General features: G+C 47.9%; 1 protein-coding gene across 1 annotated transcript in view; it reads right to left on the minus strand.

The window, feature by feature from the left end:
- VAT1L (vesicle amine transport 1 like) overlaps positions 1-22,646 on the minus strand; it is a 137,376-nt gene that overhangs the window by 47,089 nt on the left and 67,641 nt on the right. Inside the window, exons 5-7 of the mRNA XM_044255684.1 lie at positions 22,187-22,290; positions 19,721-19,776; positions 16,026-16,220 (exon numbers count right to left, since the gene is read on the minus strand). Coding sequence (XP_044111619.1) covers positions 16,026-16,220; positions 19,721-19,776; positions 22,187-22,290 — 355 coding nt within the window. The remainder of the gene's footprint in view (positions 1-16,025; positions 16,221-19,720; positions 19,777-22,186; positions 22,291-22,646) is intronic.

The following is a 22,646-nucleotide window of genomic DNA, read 5'->3' on the forward strand; positions in this document are numbered from 1 at the left end:
ACTTCATAAGTCTCTGTGTCTTATTTCACCGAAGACACTTAACATTCATTGCATCAGACCCCTCTTCCGCGGCACTTTGTATCTTCTGGGTCCCCTTGATACTCTAGCTACTGCCGCTGGGACCAGCTTGAGGCAGTGCCTCAGGCTCTGCTCATACCCGTGCCTCACCCCAAGGTGTCCCTGATGTGAAAGTGGGGGACAGGCATGCACAGCCCAGAAGTCCTGGGGAGTGGGTGCCTGTGGCAGCCCCTTTCACTAATGGGGGCTGGTGGTCAGTGGTCATCACACTCCTCCTCTAGTGTCTGTGGAAGGCAGTTCTGAGATGCATTTCTGGAGTCTCCCCAAGAACTGAGGGTCTAGCGGTGCTCACTCATCCAGTCTACCTACAGCCGATCTGACTTCGGCAGCTCAGGAGACAAGGGCTCGGAGTGACCGGGTCACTTGTTAGAGAGGGAGGAGACAGAATTTGGACTTGCATCCCTGGGACTCTGAACCTGTCCATGCCTCATATTGCCTCTGCCTGTCCATCAGCCCAGTCCTGCCCACTGCCCTTCCTCTGCCTCCTCCTCATAATGGCTCCTGTGGGGAACACCTTGGTCTCTTGGAAGAATGCAGTTGGAACCCACTTGTGAAAGCAGTAGCTGCCTTTGCTAACATAACCTTTCTTCGGTTCCTGAATGTTCTCCTTCTCTCTCACTTTTCCTTCCTCCTTATCACTTTTCATATAAAAGTTTGTACACCAGCATGTTCCCCAGGCTCTGCTTTGAGGGAATCCCAGCCTAAGACACCCTCTAACTGACTGTAGGGACATCTGTCACATGACCCTCCTGTTGTGATAAGCACAGTGTTAAGTAGAACGTGGCCCAGAATGGAGAACCGGATCAAGTCCACCTCCTCCTTGAAGCCCTGCCTGACTTCCCCAGACCTGCTCCTGCTGTGCTCCCAAGAGAACCACACTGTCCCGGAGTTGATGGATTTACACACCAGACCTCTCTCCTTCCAGACTCTAGACGCAAAGACAGTGGGGTCATTGTTTTCCTTGTAACATTCCCCAGCACAGAGTAGGTATCAATAAACTTTTTGAAGAGCGAATAAAGAAAGCACTTGTTAAAAAGTTTACTGTTGAGCACATCTGAGAAGAGCCTGTTCATCCCACACTCACTGTCGAGTGGAAGATGGTGACAGGAATTCCCGCTGTGTGCCAAGGCCATCCCAGAATTGCAGAGAAGGATGGTGAGAGGAAACTCGGGCCACAACCAGCAAGGAAAAGGAAAAAGAAAGTTAAACCTGCAGCCAACATGAGCCCAGACTTCCTAGATCTGATAAAATGTTTGGAATGCCAGCGAGAGAAGCAGTAGCCACTCCTGTCTATTTTTAATGGCCGTTTTTTTTTTTTTTTTTTTTTTTTTTTGAAAGGCGTGCTTCTCAACACTGCCAGGCCGGGATAAGCTCACAGTTTGGGGGAAGCGCAGACATGGGGGACGAGAGCTGCAGAGTGAGTCACACTTGCAAAGCATGGAGGGAGGATCCAGTAACACAACAAACCTAAATTGCATCTAATGACATAAACAGAGAATAATGATGCGGGGAAGACTGCCAGCCTGGAAAACAGAGCGAAGGAAGTCAACTTGCAAATAAGAGGACCGCGGAGGACACAGGCACACGGAAGCCACGTGGAAACCGGGAGCAGGGAAGCGACGTAACATTTGATCCAAAGAGAAACGTGAACTCCATGGGGGTAGCAGGGGTATTTCCGTCTTTGCTCTCAGAAGCTTCCTCCAGGGAAGAGCTGAAGAAGCCTCCCCATCAAATCTGTGAACTCAAAAGTAAAGTTGGAATCTTGTCAAAGGGAAGGAGGGCAGTGAGCTTAATGTCAGGTGTCTCCGCTCAGCTATCGCTTTCACTTTCTTGATTCTGCCCCAAAGTCTTTTTTTTTTTCTTTCTTAAAGATAACGAAGCCATGCTAAGACATTTAATATTACTCTTCTTTTTATAGTCATAGGAAAATTATTTCAGGATTTGGAGCACCAAAATGTCCCATTGTCTCCACACCAGTTGGCCACAACATGCAAGTAAAGCCCAGTTCCCCCTCAACAGGTAGGAGGTGTTTTGTAACCATGTAAGCATTCAGGCAGAGTTGAATTCCTCCTATTTGCCAGTCTTTCCTGTGACCCTCTCCCATTACTGAGCTTGCAACACTGTATTTTAAACACTGTCTCTTTGCATGCCGGCTTTACCACCAGCTAGCACTCTCCTCAAGGCTGCTTTGCTTTTCTGCCTCTCCCGCTTTGCTTTTCTGCCTCTCCCGGGCCTAGTTCTGGGCTCCGCAAACAGTAGGTGCTCAACAAATGCAAGTTGGCAAACAAGCAAATGAAAAATTATTCCATGCACCTGCATGGAAAGTGAAAAAAAGTCTTTTCTTAAATAAAAAGTGGGTGAAGGAAGGAATCGGAGTTGCCCAAACAATATTGAAAGCACCCCTCTTTACCTGAAATTCTTGCATGAGAAAGGAAGGTCTCTAGGGCATATAGGAAGTGTTATGGATTGAATGTTTGTGTACCCCTCTCCCCCCCCCGAAATTCATATGTTGAAGCCCTAACCCCAGGGAGCCACACCAGACACCTCCACTTTCTTGTGCTGCGGTGTCCCTCCTTAAGCAAGCATCATAACAGGCTCATGGGCACAGCTGGAGCGCTTACAACTACAGCTGTGCGGATGGGGGAGGGGCAGCAGAGGTATGAGAACAAAGCCGGTGATGGGCTACCTCTTTTTAAAATCCTGTGTAATGGGCATAATGTCATCTGTCCTGCCTGTCACTATGGGTTTACTGGGGGGCTTGATGCCCCAAAGGCTAGCGAAATGCTGTGCAAAGAGAAGGTGGAGGGGGGATGCAGCCTCTGAAATGTCACCTCTGCGCTTATTTTTTTTTTTTTTAAGATTTTATTTATTTGTCTCAGAGAGGGAGAGCGAGTGAGCACAGGCAGAGAGAATGGCAGGCAGAGGCAGAGGGAAGAGCAGGCTCCCTGCCGAGCAAGGAGCTCAATGTGGGACTCGATCCCAGGATGCTGGGATCATGACCTGAGCCGTAGGTAGCTGTTTAACCAACTGAGCCACCCAGGCGTCCCGACCTCTGCACTTCTAAGCACAGCCCGCGGTCAGGGGTTTGCCATTAGATTCCTGTATCTTGGGGGAGGCATCATCTCTCTTGGCCTCAACCTTCTCATCTGAGTCACACACATAACTGGGCCACCTACAGAGGGTTGAGGTGAGCATCGAGTGGCTGTCAGCTTAATCACCATGTCCCCATGCTCACCCAGCAGGGGTCTGTAGAATAAATCCCCTGAAGGATAGTGTGTGTCTGTGCCAGGGAAGCCACGAAAATGTCTTTTGGGAAGGGATATGGAAAGGAAGAAAGGAAGGTCGCACTGAGCACCCACTCCGAGGCATTTCTAGACAGCACGCAGTTTACAGCGTACACATGGCTTGCACTAGACTTTAAAACCAGCAAGAAGAGCAAGGGCGATCAGCCGCATTTCACAGAATCACGAAACTGAGGCTTGTAACCCAAAGTCACCCGCCTGCATTCACTGGAGTTAGGGAAGGAAGCACCAAGGTCTTGAAACCCACTCCTCTTCCCCTAAACCAAGTTGCCTCCAATCAGGGAGACTGGGCAAGCAGAGAGAAGGGCCCAGGCCACAGTCACCCCCACTTCTGAAGGGGCCAGGCTACGGCCACGAACACGGCTTAGGAGAGAGCGAGCTTGAGAGCTGAGTTCTGGCTTTAGCACCTTTGTCTCCACGCTCTCGTCCACGTCACTCACCCCTCTCCGTGTCCTCTCTACGGCATGAAAATGGCAGTTCCTTACAGTCCTCAGGGCTGCCGTGAGTCTAGAGGAGCCCAGGCCTGAAAACGCCCAGGACGGTGCCTGGTTCAGTGTCAATGTGAAACTGGCTCCACCGTCGTTCCTTTGTCCCTCACCCGGGGCTCCGCAGGCAGCTGCTCACTTGGAGTTGACTGAGTGACTAACCAGAGCACGGCCCTTTCCTGGCAGCACCGCCCCAAACAAGCTCCCAGATCAGAGTCTAGAGGGCTGGAGAACCAGAATCTGAACATGAGCATGTGTTTATCACTGGGGCTGCTTAGAGCTTCTGTTTCAGAAAGCAGCGCCCACAGATGCCTTTGGAAGGGAGTAAAAGCAAAAGGCCAGAAGCAATGGTAAAACCGCTGTTGGCGTCACAGTGGTGGCAGACCAGGGGGTGGCCAGCCCTGGGAGGGTGAATTATAAGACACAGAAAGGCAGGGCCACACCCAACCCATCCCTGCCCAGATGGGGACAGAGCTGACGTCTACAGGGTGCTAGAACAAGCCCCACAGCCTGGCCCCACACCATCTATGACATTTTCATGACAACCCGATAGGGGAAGTACTGCTGCTATCCCCATTTCACAGATGAAGAAGGGAAGCCTAGAGAAGTGAACTCAGGTGGCTTTCTCAAGGCCTCACATCTATCACCCGTGGAAGGAGGACCTGGCCTGATTCTGGAGCCTGTTCTTTTAACCCTTATATAAAAATTTATCTCTTCAAACCCTTTACAGTTCACAAAACATTTTCCCATCCTGAGTACATCTGACTCACCATCTGTTGTGTGTTGAATTCAGGCCCTCGTTGAAAATTCGTATGTTGAAGTCTTAACCCCCCGGGACTTCAGCATGTGACTATTTGGAAAGAGGGTCTTTGCAGATGTAATTAGTTAAGATGTGGTCACCCTGGAGTAGGGTGAGGCTTATTCCAATGACTGTCGTCCTTATAAGAAGGGGAGATTTGGAGACACACTCACACAGCACCCCATGTGAACACAGAGGCAGTCATGGGGTAACGTGTCTATGAGCCAAGGAACCACAAAGATGCCATAAACCTTCAGAAGGGACCAACCCCACCGACAATTTGATCTGGGACTTCTGACTCCAGAACTATGAGACTAATACATTTCTGTTGTCTTAAGCCATTCAGCCTGTGGTCCTTGGCTATGGCAGCCCATTTTCAATGGAGGAAAGGGATGCCCAGGGTGGAGAGCACCTTCCGCAGGTGGCAGGGGAAGCAAAATCCACAGCGTGCCCACCTGCCAGGATACGGCCCTTCTTTGTACATTCTCTGACATAAGTGTGCGCTCTAGTGTTCCGACGACCCAGTCTGCCGCAGAGTTCTCTTCCTTCTCTGCTGCTAGCGAGTAGATCAGAATCTGTGATTAACACATCAGTACAGATACCTCGGAAAATATTTGCAAATGGTCCTTCTGGTGTCACCTTGCAAATGAGACCTATAAAGTGATTGCTCCATCGACATGGAAAGCAAACAGAAGCAACCAGGCATTTCCAGCCTTGGAAGCAGCAGAATTTTGTCTAGGTCTTTCAAAAATAGTCAAGAGCAGCCTGCATTGACTCCGTGCCTGGCTCACAAGAAACTCCAGTTTTGTGATGTATGTTCAGCCGAACGATAGACATGAAGGCAAAAGCGATCATTTTCTTCATCGCAGAAATGTACTCGTTGCTGAGCTCCCAGGAGGAGTGCTTAGCTGTGAATAACCCTAATCCGGCACCACGCCGTGGTCTCTGGTGGATACAAAATTGTCTGGTTAGAGCCTGGATGCTTAGATGCTGCACCGGGCTGACGGACACATCTGCCTGGAGGCCCCAGAAATCTTCTCCACAGCGTACCCTGTGTTCTCCTTGCTTGGTATCTTGCCTGAGAGCCCCTGGCCCCAAAGATCTCAGCCTGGCGGCGGGAGGGGGATACATCTGCATTGCCCTTCAGGACTAATGGCTAGCAAGCACTTAAGAGCCCTCAGGCATGAGATCATTTAAGTCCTCCAACTAGAAACTGCTGGAACATACCATTATTTTCTCCATTTATCTTTTTTCCTCCCCTTTCCTCCATTTTTCACAGGTAACTGTCCATGAACATGTTGATGGCGGCGACAAGCCCAGGGGTTCCTCTTTTGGGGTTGGGGGACATGGCAGAACTGGGGAATGTGGGGGTCCTGTTGCAGGAGAGCCCATGCCATCCCTGAATCGTGAAGGGGGAGCAGGAATTTCACGGGACAGGGGTGAGAAAAGGGCATACTAGGCAGAAATAACCGAGAACAGCATGAAGACAGGCACGGGGCCACGGAGACCTGGGTTCTTGAAGAACCGCAACGGTCCAGTTGGCCGGAGTGAGGATGGCACAGCTGGCCAGTGGTGGGAGCCTTGCCTGTTCCACTTCCTCCCCCCGTTCTCACGGTCGGCCTCCTGGCCTCCCCAGCACTTCCCGCTCAGCCACATGCACCTTTCCCCAGGGTTCGGATGTGCCAGCCTCCTCTCCCTCTCTCCCTCTTCCGGGCCTGGGCCCAGGCTGTAGGATACGCCTCGGTCTCCCCTCTCTTCCTGTGGGTTTTACATCCTACGTACGCAACCATCTGGCTGTTCATTTCTGCCACCCTGGCTGCTCCCTCAATGTGGACCCACATCTTCCCACTACAGGTTCGTTTTCAGAGCCCAGCTCTGTATTTGCTGAATAGATGAGGTCTTAATTCCCAATTGCTGCTGTAACAACCGCCCCCTCCCCCTCCCCCGCCCAAACTCAGTCGTGGAACACAACACAAATTGATTCTCTTAACAGTTGTGCAGGTCAGAAGCCTGAAATGGGTCTCTACATTAAAGTCAAGGTGTGTGCGGGATTGGTTCCTGCAGGATTGGTTCCAGCATTGGTGGTGGTGGCGGCCCCACCCCGCGGACGAGCCAGCCAGAGCTGTGTCTCCGTTGGCTCATCTGTTGGGCAGCTCAGAGCAGGGTGGAGGGCGGGTGCCTGGCGCGGCCTGCGGACAGGGTGGTGCTGGGATGTTTGAGCTGCAGAAAACCCACGGGACCTGGGCCGTGTGTGGAATTGGGAACGTGTGTGTGCGTGTGGGGCAGGAGTGACTGTGCTGAACTGAAAAATCTAGGATTCTCCTTGAGAGAAAGGGGGACGTGCGGCAAAGGAAGAATGAAGCTTAGGGACATGAAGCAAACTAGCCGTCACTCCTGGGGACTCAGTTTCCTCATCTGGAAACTAGGGGAAGGGGCCAGGATACACGGAAGGTTTCACGAGGCCGTGCAGGGAGGATGCTGTAAGGACTGAGGCCGGGGATCTGGACTTGCCAAGCTGTACCTCCGCCCATCTCCCCTTATCCCGACTCTACACAGCCCTTCTCTCCATCCCTCCCAACGATGTAACAGGCTTACTGAGATGTGATTTGCCTGTCGTACCGCAAAATGAATTATAGTGCATGTAATGTATACAATGCAATGGGTTCCGTATAGTCAGCGATGGGCAGCCACCTGTCATTTTAGACCATTTTCATCCCTCCAAACAGAAGCACCATACCTCTTAGTGGTCCTTTTCATTCTCCCCCAAAGCCCCCAGCACTAGGCAACCACTAGTCCACTTTCTAAACAGCCCCGCCCTGGAGCCTGCTCCTCCTGGCTGTTTTCGGGGCTTTTGTTCTGCTCCATGGGAGGCTTATGCTGGCTGTCAGCCTGCCTTACCCACGCATTCCCTTCCTGACCCTCTGCATCCAGGCTTCTGCCCTCATCATCTTACTGAGAGGGCTTTCTGTACGGTCAACATGACCCAGGGCCAAATCCAAAGGCTTTTCCTCTATGTACTTCCCGACTTGTCAGCAGCAGCAGCCGACACTAATGACCTGTCAGACGGCCATAGTGGTCCCCGTGCCACTGCCCTGTCTGTGGATGCCTCCTCTTTTGCCTGCTGCTTGAAAGCTGGGGGATGCTGGAGTTCTGGCCTTAGCCCTCTTCCCTCGGCCACAGAGAAGTGGCATGGACTCAAGAACCGATCTGTCTTGGTGTGACTGCCAGCTTGGCCATGCACCAGCTGTGTGACCTGGGGCACCTTCGTCACGAACCCATTTTCTCGTTTGTGCCATGGTGATAGTAACAGTACCCTCACTCGAGGTTACTGTGGGGATGCAGTGAGTTAGTTAATCAACAGAAGGTGCTCAGCACACAGAGACAAGCCATGCTAAGTGTTCGCTAATGTGATTATTTTGCTTATTCTTTTGTTCATTGAATTTATTCCTTGCCATTTTTTTCATTAACTTTTCTGCATCAGACTTCCCCAGGCTTCAGATTTTCATTAAATTCAGTATCAGCAGGAGCTTGGGGCAAGTGTAGCTTCCTGAAAGCCTGACATTTGTGACCAGGAGGATGGGTGTTAGGGCTGTTGGGCGGTCCACATGATTTGATACGTGCAGAACACTTGGAACAGTGCCCGACGCACAGTGAATCCTCTGGAACTGGCGGCAGGAGCAGCAGCAGTAGTAATGGTAGCAGCCAGTATCCCCCTCTCTCATCTCCGTGTGACTAGGGGTTTGACTTGTGGACATCTCCACCTGCATGTTCCACCATCACCCTCAAACCAAACTTACAACCAAGCTCTTGAGATTTTTTTGCGGTAGCATCTACCACTGCTGAGTAAAATGGTATTTGCCAGCACCCCACTCCCGGTGTCCCAGGTTACAAGACAACGGGTCATCTCTGACTCCTGCTTCTCTTTTATTTCCAATTTTCATTCTTTCCAACGACTCCAACTCACTTAGTCTCTCCCATTCCGCTGCCCCGGCTTCTGTCTGGGGCTCACTACCCATGCCTCAAAATCTGCAGTGACCTCCTGGCCAGACCATATGCCCGCAGTGTGTCCTCCAAACTAATGTACCCATGATGTACACATTGCCTGCTTTGGGGTGATGTCTTTAAAATACCCTCCCTACCCCCAACCATGCCTCAGAAGAAGCTTCTGAATCTTTAAAGAGGGGCCATGCCAGCCAGTTGCCATCTGCCATAATTAAGTGGGACTTTCCATGGTTTCTCTTGGAGTTGCCTCCTTAGCTTGACTTTGGACAACTGTGTCCGATGCCTGGCTTCATCTTCTGTTAACTTCCCAGTCTGGTGTTGCAGTTGAAAGCTGCCATTTTTTTTTTTAATTTTTTTTTTATTTGACAGAGAGAGAGATCACAAGTAGGCAGAGAGGCCTAGGGGGAGCAAGGGAGGAAGAGGGAGGGGGAAGCAAGCTCTCCGCTGAGCAGAGAGCCTGACTCGGGGCTTGACCCCAAGACCCTGAGATCATGACCTGAGCATGAAGGCAGAGGCTTAACCCACTGAGCCACCCAGGTGCCCCAAAGCTGCCATTTCTTTGCACTGACAATCGCACCGCCCACCTGGCCTTGTCTCTTGGGTAATTCCACTATCTCTCCCCAGTTTCAACATTAATCTGTCTCTTAGCAAGTCACCCTCTTGCTGAGGACAAGTAAATGTCCCTATCAAGCTCAGCATTGTATTATTTTTTCTTCCTTGATTCTTTTAGGCAGACCTGTCTCTGTACAGGTTTTGTGATGGCATAAGATGAAAGGCACACATGTAATTAAACCCCAACTCTTAACATGAAGGGAAAAACGCAGGGGAACTACAATGAGGGTCACTTAAATAAGTGACTGCATTTGGATAGTTAGCTTCACGACAGTCGAGGCAAAGAGAGCTGTACAAGGAAGGGCATAATTAACATAATTTGCTAAAAGGTAATCATGCCACATTGCTGGGGTGGCAGATTTTCTCCTACTTTCAAACAGAAGGATGACGTCATTTCCTAGATCAGCTCCAGCAGGATTTCGGCAATAACAGGCACGTTCTTCTATCTCTGCATGGTCTAATATGGTAACTACCAGCCATATGTGACTATTGGCTACTTAAAATGTGCCTAGGACCCCTAAGGAACTGACTCTCTAATTTGACTTAATTAATTTACATTTAAATAGCCACCTGTGGCTAGTGGTACCATATCAGAGAGTGCAAACCTAGACAATTACATAAATAATCTTGTAAAATGCTACAGACCATCCCTTTAATAAAAAAAAAAAAGATTTTAAAACTGCTGAAGATCTCCGTGCAACCCTGTATGAGTTTGCTGGGGCCGCCATAACAAAATGCCATAGTTTGGAGTCCCAAACAACAAGAACTGTATTTTCTCACCATTCTGGAGGCTGGGAGTCCCAGGTGAGTGCCAGCAAAGGTTGGTTACATTCTGGGGCCTCTCTCCTGCCCCTGCAGATGTCTGTCTTCTCACCGTGTCCTGACACGGTCTCTCTGTGTGTCCAACCTTGGTGTCTGTCTGTCTGTCCTAATCTCCTCCTCTTAGAAGGACAACAGGCAGACAGGATGGGGGCCCACCCCCAAGGCCTCATTTTAACCAAATTAATTTTCTAAAGGCCCTGCCTCTAAATACAGTTCCACTCGAAGTCCTGAGGGCCAGGGCTTCCACATAGGAATTGGAGGGGGTACACGGGTCAGCTCGTCACAGAGTCCTCCCCGTGTGCTGAAACAGCAGGTGGGCAAAGGCGTTGGTAATCAAAGCTATATAGTCACAGGTGTATCACACTAGCATCACACTTAGGACCAGGACGGGCTTCCGGAAATTGAAAGAGTCAGATGGTGCCATGTTCCTTAGGCCACACTCTCAGAGAGCAATCACCTCCCCTAGAACGTCAACTCCTACTTCTCTGCTTGGCGGCGAAGGCTGTCAGTGTGACTCCGTTGACCAAACATACTTCCTCTCCTCCTTCGCCAGCCACCTCTGCTCCGTGTTTTGCTCAGACCTCTCAACCCCACTTACCCCACACTCCTGCTTCTGAGATTTTGTCACTGTCCCCCCGGCTTGGAGTGCCCTGTTTTGTAACCCCAACGTCATCCAGAGAATTTGTATCCTTCCGATCTCAACCAAGTCCCACCTCGTTCTTAGAGCCTCTTGTGAGCACTTATTCTTAATTAACATCATTCCCTCTCGTTTTCAAATCCAATTGCCCTTGAAAACAGTACCCCATGACCAACACCTCGGTGTTGTCTCAGAAACTAAACCATAAACTTAAGGGTCGGGGAACCCTAAAATAGTACTAGCACATAGTAGGTCTCAGTAATGTCACTGCTGCTTGGTTGACAAATATGTCTCATTCCTTTCCCACCTCTGAACTGTTCAGAAAGATGAGCTTTTTTCTAACTTAATGTACAGCTGCACATTTAATATCTGGAGGCAAACCTGAAGCTGGCGCATATCTCTGCTTCGTGTATTAAATTTACAATAAAGTCAAAGACAGATGGCTAAAAAGAAACACTAAATCGTTTCTGAAATTATTAAATCTTCTAGTCTGCGGGCTCAGAGAGCCCAAGAAAATCTTCTTTTAATCCCTATGGGTTTCATATTCCATCGATGAAGTTCCAGAGCTGGCCTGAAAAGCAATTTTATGAAATCATTTACCAGAGGGGAGGGGAAGAGCATTACAGTCATCTCTCTGAGGTTCGCCAGTAATAAGCACGCTCTATTCTCCTGGAGCCCAGAAGAGTCGCGTGGGCTTGATAAATAACTTGAGTTTGGCCCAACTGCAGCTCTAAACAGATGTCTGTAAATATTGTGGAAAAGAACCCCCAGAAAGTTGGTGGGTGTTCCTGATGAGTGGCCGTGGACGTTTTTGTTGGCAAACAGGCAACGGCTGTCTGTCTCCCCTTTGTGGATGACTAGCTTGCCATAGGAACATGTGATTGCTTTGTTTTCCTAGTGACAATCTTAACCAATATGGCTTCTTTTAAAGCAGTGTTTCTCACCTAGTGGAGGTTTTGCCCCTCCTCTCATCCCACTCAGGAGACGTTCAACCATGTCTAGTGGCATCTTTTATTGTCATGGCTGGCAGTGGGGGGGCGCTACTGGTATCTAGTGGGCAGAGACCAGAGATGCTGCTAAAAATCCTACAAAGCATAGGGCAGCCCCCACCCCCAGCCAAGGATGGCTTGGCCAAAATGCCAATTGCGCCCAAGTTGTCTTAAAGTAGTAACACCTTGTCTTAGTATGTCTTGTTCATTGACTCATTTATTCATTCATTCAATGCATAGCTATTGTTGAACCTACACAATACCGGCATAGTCCTGTTCCCGTGTATTGCTGGGTTCATCAGTTCACTCATGAAATGCCTGTTTGTTGAGCATCAACTGTGCCAGTCACTGGGGTCTTGAACGGCACAGTCGGGGTCTTTCTCTGCGGTTTACTTTCTAGTGGAAGGGAGACAAGAGTCTCAACAAACCAATAGATGACCAAGATCATTTCAACCAGTGATGAATACAATGGAGATCGTTGAACAGAGTAAAACGAACCCCCTGGGTGGGTGGCTGTGTAGGAAGCCCCTTTCAGGAGGGGCTTGGGGGAGGGCCTCTCTATGTAGGTCACTTGGAAGCTGAGGTATGAATGGGTGGAAGGAAGCAGCTCTGAAATCTGGAGGAGTGTTCAAAGTACCTCCATTCCCGAAGGCTTAGGTAGTTTCGGGACCAGGGACACGCAGGCCACTGAAACTCAGATGGAGGAGGGGAGGTGGACAGCGAGAAGATGACGAGAGGGGCAGGAGTTACGACCAGACAAGGCTGTACAGTCCAGGAAAGAGTTCAGACTGCGTATCAGGTGCAGTGGGAAGTCACGTGGGGATTTTAAGTGGGGCGGACACAGTCTGGGTTAGGGAGAGACAAGTCCACTTGGGCTGCTGGTGGAGAATGGGAGGTAGAAGGGAGGGGCCAGTCAGGAGCTCACTGCAGGAGGGAGGCCAGCTCAGGCCACAGTGCCCTGAGTGGAAAGGAAAGCAAGTAGGCGAGTTTGGGAAGTATTTGGGATAAAGTCCCCCAACTTGCCTGGATAGGATCCATTACTCAGTCCACCACAGCTTTGCCTAAGCTTCCCATCTCTGGTCAGTGTGGGTCCTGAGAGCCTTGCTCTGCTTCCTCGGCCGAGCCTGTCCTGACTTAACTCCCACATGCACGGGGTTCCTCTGTCCCCCACTGCCTTAAGTGAGCAGACCCTCCCTAATGAGAGCTGAGCTCAGCTTAGCGCCCCCTCCCATTCCTAAGTCGGTCAAGAGCTTCCTTGAATATCAGACTTCTGCAGCTGCAGCCTAGCCCCCAGCCTCACCATTTTTGCTTCTTCCCTGGTGGATCATATCCTTAGGGTCCCAATATGGCACGTTCTGACCATGACCTGTCAGCTGCCTCCCACGGGGCTTAGGCTACAATCCGGATTTCTCTCTGGTCCCTGCTCACCAAGTCAGACAGTCCTTTTTTTTTTTTTTTCTTTTCCTTAACCATTTAAAAAATTTAAATTCAATTTAATTAGCATACTATATTATTAGTTTCCACGGTAGAATCCTGTGATTTATCAGTTTCATACCCAGTGTTTATTACTTCAAGTGCCCTCCTTCATGCCCATCACCCTGTTACCCCGTCCCCCTATCTCTCCCCCCAAGCAATGCCCAGTTTGTTCCCTATAGTGAAGAGTCTCCTATGGTTTGCCTCCCTCTCTCTTTTCCTCGTACTTTATTTTTCCTTCCTTTCCCCTAGGCTCATGTGTTTTGTTTCTTAAATTTCACATATGAGTGAAATCATACGATACACAGATATACACCACATCTTCTTTATCCATTCATCCAGGCTTTTTCTGTAGTTAAGCTACATTGCTTCTATAAACATTGGGGTGCAGGTACCCTTTGAATCACTATGTATCCTTTGGATAAAGAGCATTCCCACATTTGCTCATACCAACCTGTGGAAAGGGGCCACATAACCGATCCCTCTAATCCTTGTCCTTTTACTTTTGAGGGTCTCTCTGCCTTGCAGGCACTTTCTTTATAGCTTTCAGCCTCTTTCATGTCCCAGCGCCAATGACACATAACCTTTCTTGTGTGAAGTCATTCTACAGAAGGCAGTTTCGATGGGAGCGATACCAGCCTCACAGGGGTGAAAACTGGTTCTTGGAGGATGAAAAAAAAATCTTACTCTTTTACTCTGTAAAGCACAGATACACATGCAGGACATAACCAGAAGGATAGCCTGCTAGAGCAAAGGTAGGTAGCTGAATTGTTAACGAGAGAGATAGTATACCCATGGTATTAAAATATCATAGAGGGGATTCATCTGGAAGAGAAGTCTAAAAAGTCTCCCGCAGGGGCAGGTAACAAGGAGAAAGAAGTTGAATACCACTGGTCTGTAGAAACTGTCTCTCTACTCCACTTACTTGCCAACATACACCCTAATTTAATTCCTTTCAGAAACCTAGGACAATTGGCAAATACCCTGCTGATTTCTGTTCACTGCCCAGAATCCTCTGTACCTCCCCCATCCCTCCAAATGTGAAACCCACGTATCTTGGCTGTCGTCCACTGTGTCTTGAGCATCTGCACAGTGCTGGGCACGTAGTAATCATCCAGTATCTTTTGTGACCAAGCAGTGATTTCAGTTATGAGAATAAGGACACAATGGGTGAACCGGACCCCTCCTCCAGGGGTCAACTCTCAGTTAAATGCTTCCCTTTTGAACACTGAGTTTAAGCCTTCTTCCTTGTCCCACAGTCAAGTTCATCTCCTAGCCCTTGTCTTGACTACTACCCCCCATTTTCTCTCCTCTCTGATCACTGAGAACGAGCAACCATGCAATCAGCCCTTCTTTATGTCACTGAGACACCACCGTGAATACTGCACGGATGTCTGACTCGGTGAATTAAAAACATTTCCACGAAAACTATAACAGTAGGCCAACCACCTTGGAAAATTACACAGCAGAAGGAATGCATGATTATCTGATTTAACAGGAAACTGAATCATAGTGACCATCTGCAAAAGAAAAAAAGACTGGAAGGACACAAGCCAAAATGTTGGCAGTGTTATCTCTGGAATGTGCACTTGTAGTTCATTTTCTCCTTACGCTTCTGTTCTTAATTTAGGACTTTCCTACAATAAGCCTGTATTTCCTTCAGCAGAAGACACCAGGGTTTTGGTGGCTGATTTTTGAAAAAACCATTCACGATACTGCCGAATGAGCGGCAAATACAGGTGTACCTCTGGTCCATCCACCCAAGGCCAGATCTACTTGATTACATGGGGACCCCCGCAAAGCTTTTTCTAGGGCAATTTGTGTGCTTAGGGGAGCCATGGGATTTTGGCCAACACAGTTCATTAGGCAAACGGCACCAGCTCTATTGCAGGACAGGACCTGCTATCTGTTCCACAGAACATTATGTTCGTTAGCTTTCCCAAGGATGTCTGTGACTCCCCAAAGCATAAAAGATTTCTTGCATTGGGAGGTACTCACCCATGCAAAATACAAAAACCAAACAAACACAGAACACATTCCCACATATTTTAAGGTATTTCTGAGGGAGCTTCATGGCTCCCTGAAGCCAACGGCCCGACCGAGGAAGATTACTCAGTGAAATGTCTCTTTAAACCTGGGCTGTACCTCTTTATTTTCTCCACACAGGTAGCTACCAGGAACTTCCTGGACCCCGGAGGCTCTTCTAGACCCTGCCTCCTCCTAGCACGTCCCACCTGCCCCAATGCAGCCAGTTCATGCTTCAGTGTCCTGAAACGTTACGTGACAGAGTCTTGATCTTTTTCATGATCAAGGAACACTTCCAATCCGAGAACTTTTGGCAGATCCATTAACAAACACACTCCATCCATTACTAGACCCAGTATTCGTGCCCACTGGGACAGCTAACAGCATCTCATCTCGCAGGGTGTCCCAGCCCCTGAGTCTAGCACACAAAACATTTTGGCTCTGAGCCACTGTCTGCCCCCACCTTGATGTCATCCACCCACAAGGGGATGATACAAACGATGCTGCAGCCATAGTCTTGCCCTCTGAGAAGCCGGGAGTTCGTCCACACCCGCGAAAACTTGGTGGCCTGAGAACGGTTCATAGTACAAGTGGTACATTGAGGCACATGATTTGAGAATCACTAGGGAACGTAGAGAATTTCTTACCTCCGAAGCCCAGTGCTATAGGACAATGACTCTTCGGACCCTCATTTAAAGCAAACAAACCCGGAGAATAATCTTTGAATAAAATACTGTGCATCTGCCCAAATCTCCCTGGGCTCAGCAGAGATTATTTGCTGGGGAACAGCGTCATTCTTACCTCCTCCAGGGCCCAAAGGGAGTCTACCACGGGCTTGATCTTCTTCTGGTTGTAGAGCCCAATGAGTTTGTCCACCACTCCTCGAATGAGGCCCGCACGGCCCTGTTTGAAGAGCAGGTTCAAAAGGGAAAACCCCGCGATGACTTTGTTCTCTTCGTAGAGCTTGATGGGGTTCACCTTCTCGACCTGCCACCACTGGAAGGAGAGAAGGTGCCCGTTACAGGGAGCCAACGGCAGCCACGTTCACTGTATTGTCAGGTAGAGAACAGGGCTGCAGCAGGGCAGGGCCCAGGGGACCCGGTGGGGTGGGGGTTGAGGGGGGTCCTTGTTGGGGTATTTTTTCCAAACAGCCATGCAGCCAGGCAGCGCTGGGAGTGCAGAGTGAGGCTTCTGCGCCGAGCATGAGGTCTGGGTGGGAGAGAGAGACAAACGTCCTGAGAATAGCTATCAGGCCACATGTTGTTGGAACCCTGAGGCCCAGGTTTAGAATTGCCCGCTCTGGAGATGAATCCTGGGACTACTTGTGCTCCCTGCTCCTCTCTGTGCTTCATAGCTCTCAGCTGCAGACCGTGCTAGAGTGCTTCCTTCCAGGCTTCTGGAAGAGTTTAGCTTATGAATAGTAGGGAAGGAGTGGGGTGGTAGGGAAGTCTACCAAGTGTGGTGGAGACTCGGTGGGATGGTGACCCAGCCACAAGAGCAGCTTTCTTAGGCGGAACGATGGTGCAGCTGGAGAGGTGGGTAGGAATCCAGCAGAGGAAGAGTGATACAGGCAGAAGGCACAGCGCGGTGGAGCGAGGAGCCATAGTGTTGGGACAAAGCCAGCGGTTCTCATCTGAAGGACAGTTGGCAAAGTCTGGGAGTGTTTTTGCTGTGGTGACTGGAAGGGAGAGGAATCTACTGGCATCCAGTGGGTAGAAGCCAGGGATGCTGGTAAACATCCCACAGTATAAAGAGATATACAAAGAGATATCCAGACCCAAAATGCCGATGGCACTAACATCCTTGACGGGATACGCACAGGTGGCAAGTGTGGCTCTCTCCCTTCTGGCCTCTCATCCCCCACTTCAGACATGAAAGTAAGTGAATAGTCCAGAAATGGTTATCAGCTGCTTTGTTCTGATTTAACTGCATCTCCTTTGATGCTGGTTAGAATTTAGAATGCCAAGTTCCAGTTTCTAAAGGCTCTAGGAGAAGTGGTGAATCGTTTAAATCAGAAGGCAGAGTGGAATGTGATGGGCACATAGGAACATTCACAATGTTTACATTATTGGGGTGTTTATTAATATCCCGCCTCTTTCCTGAATTGTGGGAGCTCCCAAAAGCTCGCCAAAGATTTTGATATGTACTTTTTGAAATGGGAAAATCATACTGTTAGGAAAATAAGTGTGAGAAAGACAAGTCAAAAGCAGGAATTAGGTTCATGCATGAAATTCTTTATAATGTACGTCCCCTGAAGGCCTGGGGGCCAGCTCTAGGAGAGTCATGTATTTGTCCATGGGCTGGCTTCCCACAAAAACAAAGCAGAGAAATGATTAATGACTCATGTCATGGTGCATCTGCATTGTCTCAGGGAATGTCTGTGAAATGAACGCTTGTAAAATCTGCAATCCCTGCAGCTATGGTTAAGTTCCAGAGCCACACACCTAGTTTTGAATCCCAGTTCTGCCACTTACTAGCTGGGCATCTTTAGGCAAGTCACCTAACTTCTGTGTGCTAAGTTTCCCTACTGCACCTCACAGGGTCATCATGAGGAACAATGTGTTAATATATAGAAAGTTCTTGAAACGGTGTCTGACCTGGAGTAGGTTTTCTATACATATAAAATAGTTGTTATCTTTGATTTAGTGAGTAGGAGCTCTGAATTTGGTGTCAGAGTGCTCTCTAGGTGTTAGCCACTGTTAATCATTGCTCTAGTCTGAAGAGTGAGTACAAGTTCCATAGGAGTTTTAAGGTGGAACATAATTAGGATATCCGAGTGAGAAATTCTTGTATAGTTCCAAGTATGGCCTTGTTTTCTGGGCCTTTCTCCAATACATGAAAGAAAATTCCTTTCTAGAATCTTCTAGAACAAAGTCATCAATTCCACTCCTCGGCATGTTCTTTCTTCATCTTACTTCTCACTGACCGACGAATATCGGACCAGGCCTCCAAAAAGAAATAGTCTTTGTTCTTGCCCTCCAGCTATACCGCACTCTTGCAATCAGCACCCCTGCTTTAGGCAGGAGCATCTCAACCTCCATCCTGGCCATGTTTGCATGCGTGCCTTCACTGAACCTGGGCACACTGCAATTATTTCATTAACGCCGTGTGTTCTGATTATGCGTTTAAGGGAGAAAGGGAAAACACTTCTTACAATTGCATGTAATTTGGGATCACTTTGGTTCCCCACAGCAGGCTGTCAGCAGCACGTTAATTACAGCCACAGCAACAAAACAGCTGCGAGTGGCACAAAGCCTGTCTTCAGGGGACTAGCTCCACCTTCCTCACACTCCGTTCTTGCTCCCTTACAGATTCTGTCAGTGCAGCGATCCTTGACCTGAACGCTGAAGTTCAAAGGCAAAGACAGGTCCTTTAATTCTAATGTCACAGGGCAGGGAGTACAAATCATTCCACAATCACTGGTGTTTGGGGGGTGAAGCCTTGGGCAGCCAATGTTGGCACTTAGGGGGCACATGAATACCCCGTAGTGCCACACTTAGAATGATTTCTGTGGCTCTCCCTGGGCACCCTATTCAAAATGCCTCCACCCAATCCTGCATCCTGTTTTGAATCCCTGTCCGAGTTCTTATGACCATTTAAATAATCATCTTATTAAAATGTTTCACCTATTTCCGTTTGTCTCCCTCATTAGAATGTGAGAGTCACAAGGGGCTGATATGTGCCCATGTCACTCACTGCAATGCCCTGGGGTCTCGCACACATGGCAGGTGCTCAGAAGACACTCACAAAGTGAGTGAATCAATCAGTGCCACGCTGGCTGCTTAGGAGGCTTGAGGAGACAAGACGAGACGAGACGAGAAGCAAGCAAGCCCTCCTGAGAAGCAGCAGTTCCCTGTTGGGGGGCAGGGGTAAAAACTGAAGTTCGAGCCCTAATTAGCTTAGTTCTAGCAAGTATTGCTCTAATGTGGGAATACAGATCCGAGTAGGTTGGAATGCCCAGGGATGTGGTTTCTCAGTCTCAAAGTAACCGCTATGTTCAGAGCATGATTATTTAAGCTAGTGGTTCTCAGATTTGCCCGTGTCTAAAAATCACCCTGGGGGCTTGCTAAAATTGCAGGATCCCATTTGTGTCTCCAATTCAGTAGAATGGAGATACACAGAAATCTTAAGTACCCCCCAGAGACCTGGGCAGAAACCAGTAAAATGCATTAATGCCAAGTTTATTTTTGACCAATGATTAAAAGCACAGAAACTTCAGCAATCTCTGCTGAAATCAAAACAAAGCTTTTCTGAGTTTCTCAGATGCTCCCACCTCTCTGCTTCATTTAGACGAAGCAGCCAAAGTAAACACACAGTCTTTCTTATGTGTAGTGAGCAGGGTGGGAACATAGGCTTTCCTGAAAATGAATGATGCAGATGAAGGACAAACAAGGTTTAGGGTTTTTAGACATTGAAGAATATAAGAAGCATAGAGGAGCTCACAACGTGCAAATTGCCATACAACCACAGTACATTGGACACATACGGATACTCACTGACTTTGCAAAGCTAAAGAAGCTCTTGGTCTCTCCAGTTACCATGTTGGATGAACCTGCAAATGAAGGATTCCCAAATCAAGCTATTGCTAGTGAAAAGCAACATCTCTTGCTACACATGGAAGAATGACAGTTGTTTGGTCCAGAACTGTCAAGAGCTTGAGAACAGCTTTAATTCAGCTTTGGAAAAATGAGGGAAATGGAGGGAGTAGGTGGTATCAAGTTGACCTGATTTTGGCCAGCTGTCACTGGATCAAAGAGAAAGTGGTATTTCTCGAGGTGACCCTCTGATTACTTTGGAAAATTGGGCATGTATCAAAAACATGATTTAGGCCCACATCCTACAAAAATGAAAAGTTGTTTGAAATGTCTTTTTGGTTCCATTCTTCAAGACTGGGAAATGGAGTCCTATGAGAGCCTAACTCACGGTTTGAATTTGATTCCTTAACAAGTGAAAGGCTTGGGGCTCTGGGCTGGTCTGGGCACTTAAGTAGCAGGGAGAGATGGGACTGAGCTTGAATTTAGATGGGTGGGAAAATGGGGGTACAGAATAGCAGGTGAGAGTGAATATAGGTTCAGAAGCCAAAGAAATGGTGTGATCAACATACTAGCTCCAAAGAAATTTGAGCAGAGAGGACAAAACCACTTGAGACAAATGGTGTGAGAAACTGAGCTTAGCTAAAGGGAACAAACAATATTTAGAGGGAAGATGGGAGACGGTGTTAGGAAGATTTCCTAAGGTGCTCTTACAGAGAGAAAAGACCCCTTTGTTGTGGTTCTTGGGGATACGGAGGGGATGAAAGCTCTTAGTAGATCAGATGCCATATTGGTGCTTTTTCAATGACTTTCTTCCCTTGTTTCCAAGGGCTGGGAATAAGTCCTTCTCAGAGAACCATTATTTAATGAAAAAGCAGTGTATATTTGACACTTCATTATTTGGTCTCAGTAGACTAGTAACCAGTCAGTTAATTACTGATCTGCTTTTATGGGGTGACTACCACCAAGCATCATGGTACCAGGCTTTGGTTACTTAGTAATCAATGTAATCAGTTAGATCCTTGCGAGATGGTAAAATTGTATTCTGCCAAGTGACGTCATAGAACTGGGGCAAAATTAGAACTGGTTAATAAGTAAGAAAGAATAAATTGTCTATCAACATTTGACACACACCTTAGTTATAGCCAATATCCCCATATTGTGCATTGACTCTCATAGCTTCTATTATCAATAATAGTAATAATTGAAGAATTATGCATCCACTTGCAAAGACTTTCAGCTATGTGGCCACTATTGAAAATACCAGAACACTCCAGCAATGGGAAGCTTATTCCCTCTTTTTCTGTCATAATCATGACAAAAAGATGCTTAAATATTTATACCTCTCAAATATCTCTTTTATAGGCTTCTCAATGACTAGCAGGGAAATGAGTATTTTTTCCCGAGTAATAAAGAGCTAAGACCCAATTTTCTATTGGACCTGTGGGGGGCAGAAGTGCCAGAAGTCTCAAACACGGGATAACCCCAGTATCCTTTGGCTTTGGAAGATGATATCTGGCTTCGGAAAGGCTTTTATTTGACTTTGTAGAGACTAAAGACTTTGTGGAGACTAATGTTTAAATTAGTTTATAGTCATTTAACAGAGGAGAGGGAGAAGAGAAGGAGGCGGTTCTGGGGATCTCATTCTGCTGGAGAAAAATCTCCTAGATATCATTCATAAGTCCCCTCAACCTCAAGAGCATCTCAGGGGCTGCAGAAGCAAAGGTGTGTCCCAACCATTCAGGGTGTCTTTGTGTTCAGGACATACAGGAGTGGTTTAGAATAGGAAGGAGTCATCCTTTGCAACTTCATCTCCAAAAGGAAGACTCTCCCTAAAAACCCCCATATCCTAGCCACCCTTCCCATTCTACTGTGGGTCCTTCATTCCTTCATTTTTTTTAAAATTTCCTTTGAAGCCATTCATATTTCCTGTGCCACCTGTGCCACCTTCTGTGCATCAAGCTAATGAATACACTGGCTTGGCCTGCCTTTACAAACCCTTTTGGAATGAGAAATATTCCAATATTTCTATATTCCAATATAGTAGGGCAATAGGCACATATGTTACTTTTATAACTGAAAGTAACTAGTGGCAATAGCAGTATTATGTAAAACATTTAAAAATGAAGCCTTCCTGGAGCACCTGGGTGGCTCACTGAGCATCCAACTCTGCGTTTTGGCTCAGATCATGATCTCATGGCTTGTGAGATCCAGCCCCGAGATGGGCTCTACTCTCAGTGGGGAGTCTGCCTGAGGATTCTCTCCCTCTTCTCTTAACCCCCCAAATAGTTAAATCTTCAAAAAAAAAATTAAGCCCTCCCAATCTCATTACCCCATCACATCAACACATTTCATTCATCAGAGCTTTTGTAAGCATGCATGCCATGCTCCCTGTTGCAGACCATGTCCCCTCTTCTCTTCAGCACTTACCATATAAAATATAGGTTCCCAGTGGTTTGAGAAGGCTGAGACCTTTTCCAGTGTTATCCCCACAGAGGCAATCCAAAACAATGTCCACTCCTTCAGCAGAGATTCTAAATGGTGTGAAGACAAAGCAAGATACTGTCACCTGTTAGGGACCAAACTTCTGATGGCTCCTCCTTCCTGTGTCATGTTGTTTACTCCTAGAATCAGCAAGAACAAGAGCTCCGGGAGTAGCCGTAAATAGGCCAGGAGGCCAGGAGGCCTAATTTTACCTTTCTGGGTCCCCCTCAAGAACTTCACAGAGCTGGAAGTAGCTAAAAGTTTGGCTAGTGGCTTATTTCAGGAGTCAGCCTGAGTTAGGAAAGTGAGCATGGACATCATGCTCATTGAATTCATACATTTGAATTTGTACCTAGCCACCTCAAGTAACTTCTCTAAGTCTTAGCTTTCTCCTTCATAAAGTGAA

Source organism: Neovison vison, chromosome 7 (genome assembly GCF_020171115.1).
Source record: "Neovison vison isolate M4711 chromosome 7, ASM_NN_V1, whole genome shotgun sequence".
NCBI lineage: Eukaryota > Metazoa > Chordata > Mammalia > Carnivora > Mustelidae > Neogale > Neogale vison.